The sequence below is a fragment of the Choloepus didactylus genome, chromosome X (assembly GCF_015220235.1).
Source record: "Choloepus didactylus isolate mChoDid1 chromosome X, mChoDid1.pri, whole genome shotgun sequence".
Lineage (NCBI taxonomy): Eukaryota > Metazoa > Chordata > Mammalia > Pilosa > Megalonychidae > Choloepus > Choloepus didactylus.
Window position 1 is genome coordinate 70,833,095 of NC_051334.1, and position 22,216 is coordinate 70,855,310.

A 22,216-nucleotide genomic window follows, 5' to 3' on the forward strand; every position below is an offset into this window, starting at 1 on the left:
TGGAGTGGATCTATTTGGATTTATTCTATCATGAGTTCATTGGGCTTCTTTGAGTTGCAGAATTATGTCATTTAAAAGGTTGGGAAGTATCTCCCAACTATGCCCTCAAATACACTTCCTAGCCCTTTACTCTTCTCTGCTCCTTCTGGTACACCAATGATTCTTATATTTGCATGCTTCATATTGTCCTTCATTTCCCTGAGATCCATTTCAAATTTTTTTATTTTTTCACAATTAGTTCTTTTGCGCATTTGCATTCAATTGCACTGTTCTCTAGTTCACTTATTCTTTCTTCTGCCTCTTCAAATCTGCTGTTGTGTCTCTATTATATTTTTAATTTGATCAACAGTATCTTTTATTTCCATAAGAGCTGCTATTTTTAATTTACTGTTTCAAATTTTTTTTATGCTCTTCTAGAGTCTTCTGGATGTCCTTCATGTCCTTAGTCAACCCATTGAAGTTGTTTTGGAGATTTGTGTGTACTTCTTTGATTAATTACCCCCTGGCTTTTTAATTTGGTCATTAGGCTTGTCCATATCTTCTTCTTTCTTCATGTGCTTTATGATTTTCTGTTGGTTTGGGGCATTTGTTTATCTTGATAAGGTTACTTTGGGAAATGCAGGATTATTCAAACTTTTATACATTTTTGGCAGAGCCCTAGCTTGCTGGAGTGCACTTTCCCTGTCTTTTTTGAGCCACCTCTCACCCTCAATCCAGGTCTCCCCCAACTTCATCTGTGCACCAGGAACAGTCCAAACTGGGTGGAAATCCAATCAGTGCATGTGAAAACTTTTTAAGTAATGGGCCAAATAGTAAATATTTTAGGCTTTGCAGTTCACAAGTTCTCTGCTGCTACTACTCAATTCTGTTCTTGTATCAGTAGTTGTGTGGCTGCATTCCAATAAAACTTTATGGACACTGAGATTAGAATTTCAAATAATTTCCACATGACATGGAATATTATTCTCCTTTTGCTTTTTTTTTTTAACTATTTAAAAATATAAGAACCATTCTGAACTTGCAGGCCATATATAAAAACAGGAAGTGGGCAAGATTTGACCCAAAGGCCACAGTTTGCAAGTCCTAATCTAAGCCTCAAGAAGGCAAGCACTTTGTATGTCTTATTTGCTCCTATGTCCTCAGTACCTAGAAAGGTGATAGGCACACAGGAAATACTCAATAAATACTTGTTGAATAAACTATTCTTACTCATTTTAAAGTTTTTGTTATTTTGCCTTATTGTGAGATATTTTGTGTTCCTTGTTGGAACAGGATAGGGTAAAAACACGTAAGGTGCAGTTTTAGAGGGTCTTCTAGCTAGAAATTAAAAGAGCCAGGGTTTGGATCCATATCTTTGTGATACCAAAGTTTATATTCTTTCCATTATACCATACTATCTTTATAGAATTATACCCCTCCCCCCCAAAAAATCCCCTCTTGATTAGCCTCAACCTCCCCATATAAGTCTCCAAGATGGTAGCCAATTAAATTTGCAGAAGTCATCCACATCTCAAACTTAAAATAATTTAAGTAGCACAGAATTTTTCAGAAGATGTACTTCTTTCTTTCTATTCTTCCTAAATTGGAAAGTGAGAATAAGAAAATAATAATTCACAATTCAAAGGTAAAGTAACCCTTCTGCCTTAGTGGAAAGAACATAGGTTTTGGTACCTCTGAGTCTTGGTGAGATTTAGATCACAGCTCTGCCAGTTTCTAGCTGTGCAACCTTCAGCAATTCACTTATCTCCATAAACCTCATTTTCCTAAGAAAAAATAAGAATAATACATTCTTCACAGTAGGGTTGTGAGGTTCAGAAATAGAATGTCAATGCCTAGTATGGCACCATATACATAGCAGATCCTCAATAGACAGCAACAGTATCAATAATATTAATAAATGATATCATTGTTATTTATCAATTCCACAAATAATGAGAGCCTAGCATGTGCCAGACAGGAACTGTTTAAGGCACTTGAGGTATAGAGGCAAATAAAACAGCCCAAAATCCTGCCCTTCATGGAGCTTACATTCTAGTCATTATTGTGAATGGTGTTGATATTATATCCCTCCATTCTGATATTAGTGGTAGTAAACTGGAACATGTTTCCCTGTAAATATTTCCAAAGTCAGAAGGATCTCAAAGTGAAGAGTATTTGGTTTCAGTTCTGATTCCCATGGGATTTTCAATCACTTACCCTCCTTGTGGTGAGCCAGGGACAAAGGAGCTGTTCTCCTTATGTGGAAAGAGGGGACCTTGTTGAGCCCAGAGCCTGGCACTGGTCCATTAGTGGCCTTTGAGGTGGACTTGGTCCTTCCATCCTGAAGCCTGTACACCAACTTCCCCATGCCAGTGTCAGGGCAGGATTCCAATTTACCATCCGAAAGAGGCCTGCTTGGAGACTTCCTCCCAGGATCAACCTCTCCACTCCTTTGAATAGGTAGTTTGGGGTGTTGTGGTAGTGTAGGGGGTTCTATGCTGCTGGTGATAGTTCCATTAGGTGTTTGATGTTGGATTTCATCTGGGAAAAATTGTTGCAAAGAGGGAAGATTAATGATAAATTTATTATCTTTTCATTTTAATAAATACACACATACTTAATTTTTTTAAAAAAATTGTACATATTTTCAGAGGAGCTATCATTGTGGCACAAATCACCAATATCACACAAAACCAGTCTCAAACCACCCAAATTTATGTGTAGTCACAGGTGCCATTAAATAAAAATCAAGTATGATTTTCACCGCCAAAATTCAGTAAAACTACTTAAAACCAAGATGTTTTATTCAAGGGGGAACGTAATTCACAAGGGACTTACAGTTTCCAATCAATAAAATATTCTATTCTTCTTAAACAAAAACATTAGTTAATCCTTAACTATTTCACTTAAAAACTAATTGTTAAGATCTATCAAATTCCAAGTTAATAAACTTAACAGAATTTAGCTTCTTCCTTCAACCCACAAAGAAACCCCCAACTAGTCACTACATGTTCTTCTCCCATTCATTGCAGACTACCATTTCCTCTGACATAAGTGTATACTTTTCAGTGGTTCTTAATCTTACTTAAGGCTTTTGAGAACCTAATGAAAGCCAGGGACCATTCTCCTTATAAAAATGAATGTATACAGATAGTTGCACACCCATGTCCATGGCAGAATTATTCATAATAGCAAAAAAAAAAAAAAAAGGAAGCAACACAAGTGCACATCAACCAATGAAGTGGATAAACAAAATGTGGTATGTACATATGTTTTAGTTTGGTATTTGCTCAAAGCAAATACCATGAAATGTGTAGGGTTAAACAATAGGAATTTATTCACTTATGGTTTTGAGGCCCAGAAAATGTCCAAATCAAGGCATCATGAAGGTGATGCTTTCTTCCCAAAGACTGGCTGCTGGTGATCCTCGGCTCCTCTGTCACATGGCAAGGTGGTGTCTGCTGGTCTTTCCCTTCTATTCTGTATTTTGTTGATTTCAACTTCTTGCTTCCTGTGGCTTTTTTTTTTGGTTTAAATTTCATTCTCTTATAAAGGACTCCAGTAATAGAATAACACCCATCCTGAGATGGGTCTCATTTTAGCTGAAGTATCCTCGTCAAAAGGTCCTACTTACAATGGGTTCACACTCATAGCAATGGATTAATTTTAAGAACATGTTTTTCTGGGGTGCACAGATTTCTAAACCACCACACTCCAGCCTCTGAATCAAAAGAAGTCATGTCCCTTCCACACACAAAATACATTCATTCCATCACAATATCTCAAAAGCCTTAAGTCATTTCACTAACATACTAAGTACAATGTCTCATCAAAGTTGGTTATGGGTGTGTTCTGTCCTGGGGCACAATTAGCCTCTATCTGTGGAGCCATGCAACCTAGAGAACAAATTGTCTGCTTCCAATATACACAGGAAGGCCAGACATAGGATAAACTTTTCCATTCCAAAAGGGAGAAATTGGAAGGAAAGGAGGAGTCACAGGTCCCAAAAAATTCCAAAATCTTTCAGGGTGTACTTCATTAGATTTCAAGGTCTGAGAGTCATTGAAGGAACAATGTTTTGTCAGAGTGGCAGCCCCACCCCTTGGAAGCACTTGCCCAGTGGCATTCTCTCCCTGAACCCTGGGATGAAGGCTCCACTTCCTCCAAGCATCTGGATGGTGACCAGGCTCTCTGCAAATGCTGGGGCACAGGCTCTACTGTCTTGGAACAGTGAAATGCCAGCACCCTTCCTGAACAATAGGGCAGAAGGCCTGTATCAGCAATATCACACAAAACCAGTCTCCAAGCACCAGGGAAGACTCACCCTTTCCACACACACAGGTGGGCCCACTCTCTTGGCCTGAAATGTCTTCAGTCCAGATCTCAGCTTCCATAGTTATGCCCTTGAAGTGATTTTTCCTTCAATTTGTCTCTTCTCTGTCCTTTTAGTCCAGGCGTGGTCTCTTCATACAAATTATGAAAGAAACTTGCCAGTTTCTTGCATGTAGTACGTAAGGGTCAAAACCATCAGACAAAAGAATTTTCCACAGATCCTTCCTGGATAACTGCATTTCCAATCCTGACTTCTATGGAAATTGCTGACTGGTTACATGTTTAGTTAAACCCTCAAATGGGGCACTATACTCTGGGGACTTGCTTTCCAGAAACCAGAATTTTCCAAACAATCAATTCCTGGTTTCTCTGTGCCTAGGAGTTCAGTTCTTAGCTCATCCTTTTCCTCTCAAGTTTTATTAAAAGCTGCAAGGAGAAAACAGGCTGCACTTTCCATATTTAGCTTGAAAATCTCCTCTGCTAAATATCCAAACTCATCACTCTCAAATTCTGCCTTTCATCCAATATCAGAACTCAATTTTGCCAAGTTCTCTGCCACTTTAAAATAAGAATCACCTTTTCTCCAGTTTCCAATAACACATTCATCATTTTCTTCTAAGGCCTCATCAGAAGTGCCTTTAACATCCATATTTCTACGAAGTGTCTTCAAAGCAATCTAGGTCTTTTCTATCAAGCACCTCACAATTCTTCCAGCCTCTATCGATTACCCAATTCCAAAACCATTTACACATTTTTGGTATTTGCAATAGCAGCACCCAGTCCTGGTACCAAAATCCATTTTAGTTTCCTAGGCTGCTTAAAGCAAATAACATGAAATGGGTTAGGTTAAACAATGGGAGTTTATTTGCTCATGGTTTTCAGGCTGGGAAAATATCCAAATCAAGGCACCATCAAGGCGATGGTTTCTTCCCAAAGACCAGCTGCCGATGATCCTTGGCTCCTCTGTCACATGGCAAGGCACTGGTGTCTACTTGTCTTCCAAGTTTTGTTGATTTCAGATTTTTCTTTCCATGGCCTTTTTTTTCTGGATTTCATTTTCTTATAAAGTACTCCAGTAATAGGATTATACTGTATTGTATATATTATGTCCCCCAGAAAAAGCCATGTGCTTTGATGCAATCTGTTGGGGGCAGACATATTAGTGGGGATTAAGTTAGAACATTTGGATTAGGTTGTTTCCATGGAAAAGCACCCCACCCAACTGTGGGTGATAACTCTGGATAATTTCCACAGAGGCATGGCCCCACCCATTCAGCAGGGGCCTTGATTAGTTTACTGGAACAATGTATAAGGAGTGGGCTTGCTACAGCAAAGAGGGACACTTTGAAGAATGCACAGAAGCTGAGAGAGGAACTGCAGTTTACAGAGACATTTTGAAGATGGTTGTTGACAGCGGACTCTTGCTCTGGAGAAGCTAAGAGAGGACAAACACCCCAAGAGCAACTAAGAGTGACATTTTTGAGGAACTGCAGCCTAGAGAGGAACATCCTGGGAGAAAGCCATTTTGAAACCAGAACTCTGGAGCAGATGCCAGCAAGGTGCCTTTCCAGCTAACAGAGATTTTCCAGACACCATTGGCCATCCTCCAGTGAAGGTACCATTTGTTGATGGACACTTTATGGCCTGAAGACTGTAACTGTGCAACTAAATAAACCTCCTTTTATAAAAACCAATCCATTTCTGGTGTTTTGCATTCTGGCAGCATTAGCAAACTACAACTGATTTTTGTACCAGGACTGGGGTGCTAGTGCTGCTGAGTTTGCAAATACCAAACATGTTGAAACAGTTTTTTAAATGCATAAGGGGAAGATTCTGGAAGAATTGTGCGGCGCTTGATAGAAAAGGCTTAAACTGCTTTGAAGAGACTGTTTGTGGAAATATGGACTCTAAAGACAATTCTGATGAGGTCTTTCTTGAGAAGAAATGATGAATGTGTTGTTGCAAACTGGAAGGAAGGCGATCCTTGTTTTAAAGTGGCAGAGAATTTGGCAAAATTGAGTCCTGGTGTTGGATGGAAGGCAGAATTTTAAAGCGATGACCTGGACTATTTAGCTGATGAGATCTCCAAGCAAAATACAGAAGTAGCCTGGCTTTTACTTTCAGCTTATAGTAAAATGTGAGAGGGCAGAGATAAGCTGAGAAATGAACTCTTGGTTTCAAAGAAACCAGAAAGTGATGGCCTGAAATCTCTGGGCTTCCAAGGGGTGAAACCCCAGAAGCTACAGCCCAACATGAGGATGTAACCAAACATGCAACCCAGCTGCCATTTCAGTACAAGCCAGGATTGGAGAAGGAGTTAAGCAGAAAGGATTGGTGGAAAGTCCTATTGTCTGATGGCTTTGACCCCGGTGTGCTTATGCGAAGCCAAGAGAATTTTGGCGAGCTCTTTACAGACAGAGCCGCTGCCAGTTGGGACTGGAGGAGACAAACAAGGAACAAATTGAAGGAAAAATTTCTTCAAAGACAGAGCTGGGAGAGTGGAGTGGCCCACAAGCATGGAAAGGGTGAGTTTTCCCCAGAGGTTGAGAGTGGGTCTTCCACCTCGATGTTCAGGAAAGGTGTTGCCAACTCAGGCTTCAAAAAGGGTGGAGCACATTCACAGGGGACTGAGGAGAGCCTGGCTGCCACCCTAGTGTTCTGAAAGGGTTGAGCGTGTGCCCCAGAGATGGGAGAGAATCCGGGTGCTGTCCCAATGTTTGATGAGGGTGGGGCCAAGAAGGTGGTCTCCCCAGTGCATGGATATGCTGGAGCACTCACCACAGCATTTGGAGACAAAAGGGCTGCCAAGAAGGCCCTTAGGAAGGGTTATACTCCTGCTCTCTCAAGCCCCAAGGATGCAGTGTCACCCTGTAAATGACTCTCAAACTTGGAAATCTAATGAAGTTTGTCCTGCAGGTTTTAGAAATTGTTTTAGTCCCTTAAACCCTGTTTTCCTTTCTGTTTCTCCTTATGGCAATGGTAATGTTTAACCTATGACTATCTGTCCTTTGTATATTGGAAGCAGATAACTTGTTCTATGTTTCACAGGTACAGAGCCAGAGGGGAATTATGCCTTCAGACCAACCACACCTGTAATTGATTTTGATGGGATCTTGTACTTAACTATTATTGCTGAAATGATTAAAGTTTCTGTGATATTGTGATGGGATGAATGTATTTTGTATATGGAAAGATCATGTTTTTCTGAGTTCTGGGGGTAGAAGATACCAGTTTATATATATTACGTCCCCAGAAACAGCCATGTGCTTTGATGCAGTCTGGTGGGGGCAGACATATTAGTGGGGATTAAGTTGGAATGTTTGGATTAGGTTTTTTCCATGGAAATGCGCCCCACCCAACTGTGGGTGATAACTCTGGATAATTTCCTAGAGGACTGCTCTGCCCATTCAGCATGGGCCTTGATTAGTTTACTGGAGCAATGTATAAGCTCAGAAAGGAGGAGTGGGCTTGCTACAGCAAAGAGGGACACTTCGAAGAATGTGCAGAAGCTGAGAAAGGAACTGCAGTTTACAGAGACATTTTGAAGATGACTGTTGAAAGCAGACTCTTGCTCCAGAGATGCTAAGAGAGGACAAACATCCCAAGAGCAACTAAGAGTGACATTTTTGAGGAACTGCAGCCTAGAGAGGAACATCCTGGGAGAAAGCCATTTTGAAACCAGACTTTGAAACAGACGCCAGCCACGTGCCTTCCCAGCTAACAGAGATTTTCCGGACACCACTGGCCATCCTCCAGTGAAGGTACCCTCTGTTGACGAACACTTTATGGCCTTAAGCCATAACTTTGTAACCAAATAAACCCGTTATAAAAGCCAATCCATTTCTGGTGTTTTGCATTCTGGCAGCATTAGCAATCTAGAACAAGGATTAAGACCCATCCTGACTGAGTGGGTCATACCTTAGCTGACATAGTCTCATCAGAAGGTTCACACCCACAGGAATAAATTAACTTTAAGAACTTTAAATTAACTTTAAATTAAATTAACTTTGAGAACATGCTTTTCTAGGGTATATACAATTTCAAACCACCTCCCAAAACAATAGAGTATTATTCATTTGTGAAAAGGAATGATGACAACATGGACAACATGGATGAAACTTGAAGACATCATGCTGAGTGAAATAAGCCAGATGCAAAAAGAAAAATATGTATGAGCTCAATATGAAATAAATAGAATAATCAAACACTTAGAAATAGAATTCAGAACATAGGTTACCAGGGGATGGGGTGGGGATAGGCAATAGGGAGTTAAGGCTTAAAATATAGAGTTCCTATTTGGAAAGAGGGAAATGTTTTGGTAATGGATTGTGGTGATGGTAGCAAAACATTGTGAATGTAATTAGAAACACCGAAACATACTTCTGAATGTGGTTAAATGGGGAAACATTAGGTTGTACATATGGTAATAGAATAAAATTTTTTTTTAAAAAATCCATGAAACTGCAGTACACAGTGATCCCAAGTTAAACCATGGACTCTAGAAAATAATGCAATCATAAAAATGTGTTTTTATCAATTATATCAAATGTACCACAGCATTGCAAGGTGTTAATAATAAACAGGCTGGTATTTGGGAATGCTGTATTTTAAATACGATTGTTCTGTAAACTCACAACTTCTCTAATTACAAAAAAAGAAGAAAATAAAAGGGTTCAATTCACTGTCTTGAACTAGAGTCTCTGATTTCTATTAAGGTTAATTTTTTCCATTGATATTGAACAATTTTAATTGTTTGTGAATTGCCTACTCATATCCATGTTTATATTGGTGTGTTTCTCTGTTTCTTATTTTTAAGAGTTCTTTATCAAATATTCTAAAAATTTTTTAAAAAATGAATGCATACAAAAATGCAAAATTTTGCAGATTAAAACTGAGTCACTCACGGAACCCTTTGAAACTGTACTCCAGATTGAGAACTGCTGTAAGAAAATTTTGTCACCTTCTTTAGTAACAGAAAACCTAGACCAGAGAGTAGCAGTTAAGAACAGAGGCTCTGGTCAATGAAATGAGAACCAAAAGACATCTAAATGAGAAATGAGATCCTATATTCATCGCAATTAAAACAAACTATTAAAATATTAGAAAATAGGGGAATTTGAACACTGACAAGGATAATAATCTCAAGGAATTATTGTTTTGTTTTGTTTTAGGTATGTTAAGGGTGTCATGAGGGTATTGTGGTTCTGCTTTAAAAAGGGTTCTTATCTTTTAGAGATACACACTGAAACATTTATAGATGAAATCACATGATATCTGGGTTGGGGAAGTGGGTAGGTGTACAGATAAAACAAGATTGGACATTACTTTGGTAATTGTTGAAGCTGAGGGATGGGTACTTGGATGGTTCATTGTATTTTTTTCTCAACTTTGGTTTGTTTGAGTCTCTCTGTAATACAATGTTAAAGCAATGCAGCGTCTGGAGCCAAGTGGTCATGTCTGAATTCCAGTTTTGCTTTTGACCAACTCTGGGACCCTGGGTAAATTTACTAATCTCTCTGTGCCTTGAATTCCTCATCAATTAAATGGGAATAATAAGAGCACCTACTTCAGGAGGTTGTGATGAAGATTACATGAGATGGTATACTTATATTAGTCCCTGCTACATAATAAATACTCAATAATTGGTAGTTATTATTTTTACTATTATCCTCCAAGTGGGCAGTGAGCAAGAGTTTCCATGTGTGAAGTAAGGAGTAAGTCTTGCTGCCAAGATTTTTTACCCCAGAGAGATTTATTCTCCTTGGGAATCTGTTAATAATCACTGCTGCCACCACCATAGGAGCTGGTGCCAAGGGGAGTTCCCCTATAGAATTGGACCCAGAGTAGATACATGGCCCTTCTCTTATTAAGTCTAGCATAACTGAAATCAGACTGGAACAGTAAATGAAAGAATTACCAACAGCTTACAAATAATGTCAGGTATATAAGCATAAGAGTGCCATGGCACAATATCACTTGGCTTCCAGGATATGCCTTGAAGCAGAGGTCATCTTTAATTCTCTAGCACTTAGGAGCAACTTCAAGTATATCTACCCTCTTCAAAGTCCAGGCTCAAACAATGAGGAATTCAATGACATGAATTTCTTCTCCCAACTGCTTAAGGCCCATCTTCTCATTTATAGGTTCCTATCTGAATACTTTCTTCTTCCAATGGAAAGACCCTAGGAATTTCCATCTCAACTTCCTGTGAGGGGAGGCAACATGGATTGGTTTTCCCCTACAGACCACAATTGTATCATCATAATCTCAATACAGTATAAGAGATCCAATCTTCAAAAAGATAATTCACATTCTCAGAGAAGTTATCATATTCCACATGGGAAAGGATTTTCTCCTGGCTTGGAAAAATAGGGTATGGACTGACAGTAGCAATAATGACTTTGGAACTAGACTCTTGTGCCAGGGAAACCAAGTTCTAGGTTCTAGGGTGTACCTAATAATAATAATGATAATAATTACAATAATAACAATAGTAATGATGGTGATAATAATAGTAAAACAGATGTCATTATTTGAGCACTTACTCTCTGCCAGGTCCTATTCTAAGTGCTTTTCATGGATTATCTCATGTAATCCTCAAAACCACCTTACAGAGAAGGCTTAATGTCACAAAACTAATAAGTGGAAGACTCAGGTTTCAAATATTGAAGTCTCTTTCTAGAGTCCATGCTATTAAACTCTATTATAATATGTTTTCCTTTATTAAAGAAGATGTTTATTTATAGTAGAATTTTCAACCGAGGATCAACGGAAGCTCCAGGGAGCCCATGAACCTCCTAAAGTTTTATGTAAAAATTTGGACATATTAAGTAGGTTTCTTTTTCTGGAGTCAGAATACCACTCCCACCAGATAATAAGAATTGTGTCATCTCTTTTCTTGAGCCAGCACCTGTTTTCATACACAAACACACAGACCAGCCTCAAAGAATACAGAGAACTGGGAGTGAATCAGGATCAGACAGGGAGGCCTCGCAAATAGGCAAATATCTAATCCTTAACCTGGGGGCCTCTCTTCTGAGTGGCAGGAAAAAGCTCTGAGAAATGACATGCTAGTTCAGTAGAAGAAAGACATCAATTATTATAAGTAGAAATATACAAGTGTTATGAGGAGGACAGCATTAATTTGGTCTGGAGGGGTTGGAAAGGTCTTATAAAGAGGTAACATTTGAGCTGAGCCTTGAAGGATTGCAGTAGATAGAAAAAAAGGAGAAAGGGCATTTCAGGCAGAAAACCTGGAGGGGTAGAAAATGATGGTTTCTTTAAGAAAGTGTAAAAAAAAAAGTTTAGTGTGACTTGAGCATAGGAACCAATTTGGGATTAAAGGGGTGGGGAGCTGAAGATGAAGTCGATAAGGTGGACTGGGGCTATACCATGAAGGCCATCATACCTACTGCACATGGGAATGGAAAAAGTGGGGAGGATTAAATGAAATTATGTATTCATACCCAGTAGGATGGCTATAAGCAAAAAGATGGCAATAATAAGTGTTGGTGAGGATGTGGAAAAATTGGAACCCTCATGCTTTGCTGGTGGGAAAGTAAAATGGTGTTGTTGCTTTGAAAACAGCCTGGCCATTCCTCATAAGTTTATGCATAGAGTTACCATGACCCAGCAATTTCACTCGTAGATACATACCCAAGAGAACTGAAAACATACATCCACACAAAAACATGTACCTCAATGTTCATAGCATCATTATTCATAATACCTAAAAGTGGAAAACCCCAAGTATCTATTTTCTGATGAATGTATAAACAAAATGTGGTATATCCATAAAATAGAATATTATTCAGCCATAAAGAGGAATGAATTTCTGATACATGCAACAAAATGGAAGAACCTTGAAAACATTATGCTAAGTGAAAGAAGACAAACACAAAATACTGCACATTGTAAGATTCCATTTATATGAAATATCCAGAATGAGAAAATTCATAGAGACAAAAAGTAGATCAGTGGTTGCAGGGAGTTGTTAGAGGGGTGAATGGGGAGTGACTGCTTAATGGTCACAGGGTTTCCTTTTGGGAACATGAAATTTCTGGATCTAGATAGTGTGATGATAGTACAGGCTTATGAATTTACTAAAAAAACACTGAATTGTACACTTTAGAAGTGTGTATTTTAAGGTATGTGAATTATATTTCAACAAAAAGTTAAAACATCAAAAAATGTCTATATTGGGTGATCCCATTGGAGATCTTTTCGCACAAAGCTCTCATCACACAGAGGAGCAAATGGGGAAAGTGGCTGGCACACATCACTCAGAAAGCTGGGGCCAAGCTAACAATTAGACCCCAGGTTCATTCATTTATTTTACACATGTATTGAAGACTTACTATGTGCCAGGCACTATGCCAGGTGCTAGGGATACAGACATGAGACAAAACACAGTTCCTACTGGCATATAGTTTATATTCCCCAGTGTGTTTAGTGGGAGATTATGAATAAATAAACGAACTAATTTACCCCATTAAACGTGAGATTGGGCATTCAGTGTTCCCTTTCACCTTCCCCTGAATGCCAGCTTATTTCCTCTTTGAAGGAGGCTATCCCTTAAGTTGAGTGATCCACTTCTTTTCATTATTCCTCATTCATTCATTCATTCATTCTATAAATACTTACTGAACACATATGATATGTACCAGGAATTGCTCTAGGGTCTGGTGATGGAGTAGATTTTACATTCCAATAGCAAAGACAGATAATAAACATGTGAACAAATAATCGCAGGCCAATTATGAATAAAATAAAACAGTTAAGGTGATAGGGAGTGATTGAGGGAGTAGAAAGAACTATATAACTAGTGTGATCAGAGAAGTTCTCTATGAGAAGGTAATATGTAGCAAGGACTTGAATGAAGGAGGGATACCTGTGCAGATCTAGAGAAAGAATGTCTAGATCCAAGAGAACAGCAAATGCAAAGGCCCTTTGTTATGTTTGGTACATATTAGCAGCAGTAAGTTAGAGCAGAGAGAGTGAAGGGGACAATGAGACAGTGAAGGTCAGAGAGGTTAGCAAGGGGTATATAATGCAAAATAAAATGTTAATTTTATTCTAAACTGGAAAAGAAGTCACTGGAAATTTGAAGCAGGGAGAGTGATGTGATCTGATTTATAGTTTTAAAATGATGTACCTTTTATTGTCTGCTGTGGAAAATGGATTATAGGCAAGCAAGAAGGAAATCAAGGATACCAGTTAGGAGCTTACCGCAGACATCCAAGTAAGAGATGATGATGGCTTGGACTAGGATGATAGCAGTAGGAAGTAGTAGGATTTAGCATATAATTTGCATGTAGATCCAACAGGGATTGCTGATGGATTAGATGTGAGGTGAAAGGTAAAGAGAGTAATCAAGTTTTTGACCTCAGCAATCAGGTGACTTATAGTGCCAATTACTTAGATGGTGGAGACCAGTGTAATAGCAGGTTGAGAGGGGTAGGAAATCAAGAGTTGCATTTTGCACGTTTTAAATTTGAGACACCCATGAGTTATTCAGTGAGAACTGTTGGGGGTGGAGGGGAGATAGCAGTCCTAGAGATATATTTGGAAAACATCCTCAACATATAAATGTTATTTAAAACCATGAGATTAAATGAGATCATACAGAAAAAGAACAAAGAGAGAGGAGGATTGAGAAAAAAGCTCTAGGATCTTCCAACACTTAGAAGTTGGGAAGAGAAGGAAAACCAGCAATAGAGCATGAGATAGACTAACTAGTAGGGTAGAAGGAGAGTTTCATGTCCTGAAAGGCAATTGAATACTGTCTCAAGATGGAAGAGTTAGGCAATTGTATCAAATACTGCTAAAAAGTTGAGTATGGTGAAGATAGTGAAGTGGCCATTTGATTGGTCCACTAGGAGTTTAGTAACCTTGGCAAGAGTGGTCTCAGCAGAGTAGTGGGGCAAAAGCCCATGTAGAATGGGTAGTGTCTCCATACCAGCAGTTATTCCACTGAAAGGCATTTCTTTGTTAATGTATTATTTCTCTCTTTAGCCTATAAGCTACTTGAGGCCAGAGACTGTGTCTTAATTCTACTTAGTACCTAACACAGTACTTGGTACACAGAAGGCATTCAATCCATGTTAACCAAATTTGAATTTAAAATCTCAGAACACTCAGAAAGTACTTTGCTTACCCATTTCTATGTATTCGGCAGAGATGTAAGAATTTCTTAGAACCTTCACTGGTTTACTAAGGAATCATGGTAGTTTCATTTCCAAGCTCATTCCTGCCCTATCCACTGCAAGGGGAGTAGTTCTCTCTCTGGGCACAAACTGTACAAAGCTTGATTCCTCTGGCTGCTTTTAAGCCTTGGAACCAGGAAAGGTCTCTCTCTCAGTGGAGAAAAATGGTCATAAACCCACTTCTGCCTTTCAATATCCACCTTGTATCTACTCAACATTCAGATGCTAAAGGTGAACTTCATTACTGACCTTCACTTTCATCCATGGAAGAAGTATAGAGAACTGTCCTTTCCCGCAGCAAGCACTTTGAAATTGTGATTCATTTGTGCCTCCTAGCTGTCACCCAAAGTGGAGGCACTGGGGGTGCAGTGCTTTCTTCAGGTAGACCTGAATAGATCTGTGAAGAAGGAAGATAGCCAGAAAACAATCAGAAAGATCAAGTTTTCTCTCTCTAATGCTATCTACCAGTTGATGCCTGCCAGGATTACATCCAGAGTTTGCCTTACTGACTCTAATATGACTAAAAGAATTGGGAGGTTTTCTTCATCACTCCAGATACTAGAAAGTGTTTAGAGATCAACTACTGTGCTCGAGGTACAGAATCTGGCACTTCTCAGTGCAGAGGAATGAATGCAGACAAAATATTGCAACATTAATCCTGGATTTTCCACTTAATACACAGGACACCTGAGGCAAGTCATCTCCCTTCTCTGAGCTTCAGCTTCCTCACATGTAATATGGCGATAATATGATATAATCTCACAGGGAAGGTGAAAATCAAATAAAAAGAGTTGTCAGAGCACTTTGTATGGATGGGGAGGTGGGGTAGAGAGAGAGAATACAATTCCCAATATGCACATATACACACATACACTCAATATTTCAGGAAGGATACCACCGCAACTGGTTACCTTTTTTGCCTCAAAGCAGGAAAGGAGGGGGGCAAACTCATTTTTACTTTTATACCTTTTTTAAAATGTAATTTTATTGAGATATATTCACATACCATACAATCCTTCCAAAGTATACAATCAATGGTTCACAGTATCATCACATAGTTATGCATTCATCATCATGACCATCCCCAGAACATTTGCATTATTCCAGAAAAAGAAACAAAAAAACCCTAAACATCCTCCTATACATTTTTGTTCTTTTAAAATTTTATGCCATGCATGTATTACCTATTCAAAAAATAAAAGTAAAATACAATTTAGAAGCAAAATAAAGTGCCTTGGAAGCTGTAAAGAGTACTGGATAAGTGAGGGAGGAGCTGTAACTAGAATTTTTATACAGTGCCTCGTGTACTTGAAGATCTTTCTATACCTGGGAAGACTGAATTTTTAGCTAGAGTACACACACCTTGGGAGGACACACATATGTGTTGAGGGAGGAAAGAGACCACTGTCTACCCAGTAGTAATAACTAAATCAATCCCGATGATCAGTATGAAGAGCAATGTCAGAGCCCATTGGGCAAGGGTTAACATAGGCTGCACACTCCTGTAACTTACATGATTGGGAACACAAGGCAAGCCCATGTAAAATATGGACTATGATAAAGAAAAATACAAGAACAAAACAAGACAGTAGATGTCTCATGGTATAGGGATGAGAGAATATGACACAGTATAAAGTAAATGAGCTTTGAATCCATACAGCTCTAGGTCAGATTCCTGTTTCTACTTCATCAGTAGTCATAATCTGAATAATTTCCATTTTGTAAACATCTGTTAAGGCTCTGTAATAGTTGTTAAAATACTTCTTGCTATTCCTCAAACACACCAGGGCCTTTAACTTCTTCTACTTGAAATGTTCTTCATGCAGATATCCATATACCTTGCTCTCTTGATTCCTTCAGGATTCTGCATAAATATACTCTTCTCAAGGAGGCTTTCCAGCTTACCGTGTCTAAAAATTTGATACTTCTCCATCCCCGCAACACTTCCTATGTCCCTCTCCTGTTTAATTTTTTTTCCTCTTGGAATTTATCACTTTCTAACACAGTATGTTTTACTTATCTGTTTGGCATCTCACACTACACTGTAAGCTACATAGAGGCATATCTGTCTTCTTCACTGCTATGCCTCCAACACCAAAAAGACTGTGTGAAATTGCTGGGTCAAAGACAAACACATGTAAAATTCTGATGTAAAAACACCAAATTGTCCTATGAAAACACCATAACAGCTAATTCTCCTTCTGGCCAAGATAAGGTAACAGAGACTAGAGCTATGTCTTCCTGAAACAACAACAACAACAACAAAAAACTTTAAAAATATGCAACAGTGTTTTCAAGGCATTGGAAATCATCCAACAAAGGACTATGGTCCCTGATGAATGGAAAAGCAAATGAGGTTTGTGATTGTCCCAGCTAAATGTCTGGAAAGAGTTTGTACCCCATAGTACAGAAACGGGGAATCCAGGTGGAGTCTGGCAGTCTCTAAGTTTAAGAGACCACATCAAGTATTGGGAAGCCAAGGAAGTTAAGAGTTTGCAGGGTAGAGTACCAGAGAGGAGGTTGTGCCAGTTTGAATGTATTATATCCCCCTGAAAAAGCCATATTCTTTGATGCAATCTTGTGGGGGCAGATGTATTAGTGTTGATTAGACTGTAATTCTTTGAGTGTTTCCATGGAGATGTGACCCACCCAACTGTGGGTGATAACTCTGATTGGATAATATCCATGGAGCTTTGGCCACGCCCATTCAGCATAGGCCTTGATTAGTTTACTGGAGCACTATATAAGCTCAGATAGAAGGAGCAAGCTTGCTACAGCCAAGAGGGATACTTTGAAGAACATACAGGAGCTGAGAGAGGAGCTTCAGCTTACAGAGACATTTTGGAGATGGCTTTGAAAGCAGACTTTTGCTCCAGAGAAGCTAAGAGAGGACAAATGCCCCAAGAGCAACTACAAGTGACATTTTTGAGGAGCTGAAGCCTAGGAAGGAATGCCCTGGGAGAAAGCCATTTTGAAACCAGAACTCCAGAGCAGACAACAGCCATGTGCCTTCCCAGCTAATGGAGGTTTTCCAGAGGCCATTGGCCATCCTCCAGTGAAGGTACCCAATTGTTGATGTGCTACCTTGGACACTTTAGGCCTTAAGACTGTAACTGTGTAACCAAATAAACCCCATTTGATAAAAGCCAATCCATTTCTGGTGTTTTGCATTCTGGCAGCATTAGCAAACCAGAACAGAGGTATTTGTACAGAGGGAGCTCTAGAGATCTGCAGGAATCCCTCTTGATACTTTAGCTGAGTACTGCTGATCAGTGTGTATGTGTGAGGAAGCTACCCAAAGCTGAGAAAAGAAACACATTATAGGACTAGAGAGATCTATTAACTCAGACCATACAGGGCTGGGAATAGTTGCTGTTCTCACCCACCAAACAGAAAATTGAATAATTCATAGAGCACTGGGTAGAAATACACATACAGGTTTTGCCTCAGTACTGAAGAAAAATTAGTCCTAAGGTAAATGCTGCACTTGTCCTTCCTAAGAAAGCTTAAAAGACAGAATAGAAAGCATCAAGCTGTTTATAATTAACTTAACTGCATCCCCCAAAAAGCCCCTGAATATATAGGGGTGCAAAAATGGCCAACACCCAGGGATATAAAACTCACAATCTCTGGCATCTAATCAAAACTTACCATAAGGAATTTATAAATGGCCAATGGGTTAAAGAAGAAAACAAAAGTAAAATCAGAATGTGTTTTGAACTAAATGAATATGAAAACATGATATATCAGAATTTGTGGGATGCCACCGAAGTAGTTTGTAAGATGAAATTTATAGCACTAAATGCTTAATTTATAAGAGAAAATTGGTCTCAAATCAACACCCTTATTTTTTATCTAAAGAAAATAGAAAAAGAAGAGCAAATTAAAGCCAAAGTAAGCAGAATAAAAGAAACACAGAGTCTAAGTTAAAAGAACTAGAAAAAAAAAAAAAAACACAATAGAGCAAATCAATAAAGCCAGGTCTCTGATAAGATCAATAAAACTGATAAACCTCTCAAACACCTGATTAGAAGAAAAGACAGAAGACACAAATTACCAACATCAGAAATAAGAGCAGTAACATCACTAAAGATTCTACAGACATTAGAAGGATAACAAGGGAATATTATGAACAACTTTATGCCAATAAATCTGATGAAAATGATAAATTCCTTAAAAGACACAAACACAGCTTGCTTAACTAAAATGATATAACTGGAATAGTACTATATTTACTATAGAAACTGAATTTTTAGTTGAATTTTTCCCAATAAAAAAAACTCCAGGCTCCTGTGGCTTCACTAGTGAATAGTGGCAAACATTTAAGGAAGAGTTAATACCAATTCTTCACAAACTGTTCCAGAAAATAAAAGAAAAAGATCACTTCATAACACTGCTTGGATTCAAATACTACCTAATATAAAAACCAGACAAAGACATTACATGAAAACTACAGACCAATATCCTTCACAAACATAGATGCAAAAATCCTAAATTAAACATTAGTAAATCTAATCAAACATATAAAGAGGATACTATATCATGGCCAAGCATGGTTTAGCAATCAAAACTTAATCAAGGTGGACGGAAGGGCAAGACGGTAAAGTGATGAGTTGTCAGTTTCAGTTACTCCTCTGGGGCAGCTGGTAGATATCCAGGAACTGTGTGGAACAGTCACCACAGGGAAATCTGTCATCAGTCATGCATCATACAACAGTCTAGAATGGGTGGAGCAGCTAAGATCACAGCAAAACCTGTAAGTCATCATGGCCAGGGGTCTAGGCATGGTAGGCTATATTGTAGCTGGTTTTCTGAAGGAGGAGGAAGCAGTCTGTGCTGGGAATCAGGTGGAAGGCTCAATTTGGCCCCAGTTGCAATACTGATTAACAAACTCAGACTGCTGTGTGAAAACTCAACCCCAGGAGGAGGCGAGGCAAGATGGCGGAGTGGTGAGGAGCAGAATTTCGTCTCTCCCCTAGAGCAGCTGGCAATTACCCAAGAACTATATGAAACAGTGTTTTCGGGGTCTCCAGTAACCAGTCACACATTGGACACAAGTTTAGAATTGGAGGAAAAGCTGAGATCGCAGCGAACATTGCTTCATTCAGCCACGCCCCCGACAGGATCAGAGTCACCAGGAGAACTAAAGGCTCCACACCTCCTTACACTGGTGGGGGAGCTGCGGGCTAGCCAGCGCCACCTGCTGGACAGGAGAGGAAAAGCACCAATTCTAAAGGCCTCATAGGAGGGTCTCATTCTCAGGAAAACACCATACCCTCCCACTGAGACCTGGGCCTCACTAGACTGGGAAAATCTGACTAGGGTTGACCATATCTGAGGAGACCCACTCACAAAGAGGTTACATAGAGGCAGAGCAAGAAACAGAAAAAACAAGAGGGGAAAAATTCTGATCAACTAAATAGAACCTAAGTTAGAGGTCTAGAATAAGCTAAACTGAATAACAGAGGCCAGAAAACAAAGCCAACCAACAAGAAAACCACTAGGTAAAAGACAGAAAACAAGCTCCAAAATAAACTAATCAAGAGAATCAGATGCCTAGACAACTTAAGATAACAAGCCATACCAGGAAACAAGAAAACATGGACCAGCCAAAAGAACAAACTAATAGCTCAGCTGAGACACAGGAGTGGAGGCAACTAATGCTAAATAAATTTGATGAAATGAAGGAAGATATAGCAAAAGAGCTGAAGGATATAAAGAAGACACTGGCTGACCATAAAGAAGAATTCATAAACTTAAAAAAACAAATGGCAGAACTCATGGGAATGAAGGCCAAAATGGAGGAGATGAAAAACACAATGAAGGGACACAACAGTAGATTTGAACAGGCAGAAGAAAGGATCAGTGAACTGGAAGACAGGTCATTCAAATTCATACACACAAAAGAACAGATGGTGAAAAAAATGGAAAAATATGAGCAGGGTCTTAGGGAGCTGAGTGACAACATGAAACGCACTAATATACGTGTTATGGGTATCCCAGAAGGAGAAGACAGGGGAAAAGGGGCAGAAAGAGTAATAGAAGACATATTCACTGAAAATTTCCCAACTCTTATAAAAGACAGAAAATTAGAGATTCAAGAAGTACAACGTACCCCAAACAGAATAGATCCCAATAGACCTACTCCAAGACACTTACTGGTCAGATTGTCCAATGTCAAAGACAAAGAGAGGATTCTGAAAGCAGCAAGAGAAAAGCAATCCATCACATACAAGGGAAAGTCAATAAGACTATGTACAGATTTCTCTGCAGAAACCATGGAGGCAAGAAGACAGTGGCATGATATATTTAAGATACTGAAAGAGAAAAACTGCCAACCAAGAATTCTATACCCAGCAAAACTTTCCTTCAAAAATGAGGGAGAGATTAAAACATTTTCAGACAAACAGAAAATGAGAGAGTTTCTGAATAAGAGACCAGCACTACAAAAAATACTAAAGGGAGCGCTACAGGCTGATAGGAAAAGACAGGAGAGAGAGAGTTGGAGAACAGTGCAGAAATGAAGATTATCAGGAAAGGTAAAAGGAGAAGAAAAAATAAGATATGACATATGTCTTAGTTTGCTAATGCTGCAGAATGCAAAACACCAGAGATGGATTGGCTTTTATAAAACAGGGATTTATTTTGCTACACAGTTACAGTCTTAAGGCCACAAAGCGTCCAAGGCAACACATCAGCAATCGGGTACCCTCACCGGAGGATGGCCAATGGCCTCCGGAAAACCTCTGTTAGCTAGGAAGGCAGCTGGCATCTGCTCCAAAGCTCCGGCCTCAAAACGGCTTTCTCCCAGGACGTTCCTCTCTAGCAAACTTGCTCCTCTTCAAAACATCACTCCCAGCTGCACTCTCTTTCCCCCCGAGTCAGCTCATTTATATAGCTCCACCGATAAGGGCCCACCCTGAATGGGCGGGGCCACGCCTCCATGGGAACATCTCATCAGAATCATTGCCCACAGCTGGGTGGGGCACACTCCAAGCAAATCCAACCAGCACCCAAGGGTCTGCCCCACACAAGACTGCAAAGATAATGGCATTTGGGGAACACAATACATTCAAACTGGCACATTCCACCCCCTGGAACCCAAAATGACATTATCTTTCCAAGTACAAAATACATTCATTTCATCACAATATCACAAAAACTTAAATCATTTCAGTAACAAAAGTTAAGTACAAAATCCCATCAAAATCAGTTTAGGCTTGGTCAGTTCTAAGGCATAATTCCCCTCTAGCTGTGGATCTGTGAACCTAGAACAAGTTATGTGCTTCCAATATACAAAGGAGAGACATTCATAGGATAAACATTTACATTGCCATAAGGAGAAACAGTAAGGAAAACAGGGTTAACAGGAGCAAAACAGTTCCTAAAACCCACAGGACAAAGTCCATTAGATTTCAAAGTCATTTACAGAACAATGTTGCATCCTTGGGGCTTGAGAGAGCGGGAGCCTAACCCTTCCCAAGGGCCTTTTCTGCAGCCCATTCCTCTCCAAACACTTAGGTGAGTGCTCCAACATTTCCACACATTGGGGAGACCACCTTCTCGGCCCCACCCTCCTCAAACATCGGGGCAGCTCCCGCATTCCCTTCCATCTCCGGGGCACACGCTCAACCCCTTCAGAACAGCGTGGTGGCAGCCAGGCTCTCCCCAATTCCCTGGGAATGTGCTCCACCCTCTTT

The 22,216-nt window shown here is 39.5% G+C and overlaps 1 protein-coding gene across 4 annotated transcripts in view; it reads right to left on the reverse strand.

The window, feature by feature from the left end:
- The window catches only part of OPHN1 (oligophrenin 1), an 838,177-nt gene that overhangs the window by 373,266 nt on the left and 442,695 nt on the right, over positions 1 to 22,216 (reverse strand). For 3 of the 4 annotated variants that reach the window (XM_037821168.1, XM_037821167.1, XM_037821165.1), the window contains exons 12-13: positions 14,766 to 14,913; positions 2,197 to 2,520 (exon numbers count right to left, since the gene is read on the reverse strand). In XM_037821168.1, coding sequence (XP_037677096.1) covers positions 14,894 to 14,913 — 20 coding nt within the window. In that variant the 3' untranslated portion in view covers positions 2,197 to 2,520; positions 14,766 to 14,893. Of the gene's footprint in view, positions 1 to 1,671; positions 1,764 to 2,196; positions 2,521 to 14,765; positions 14,914 to 22,216 lie in introns of all 4 variants that reach the window. The other variant, XM_037821166.1, reaches the window with a different exon arrangement.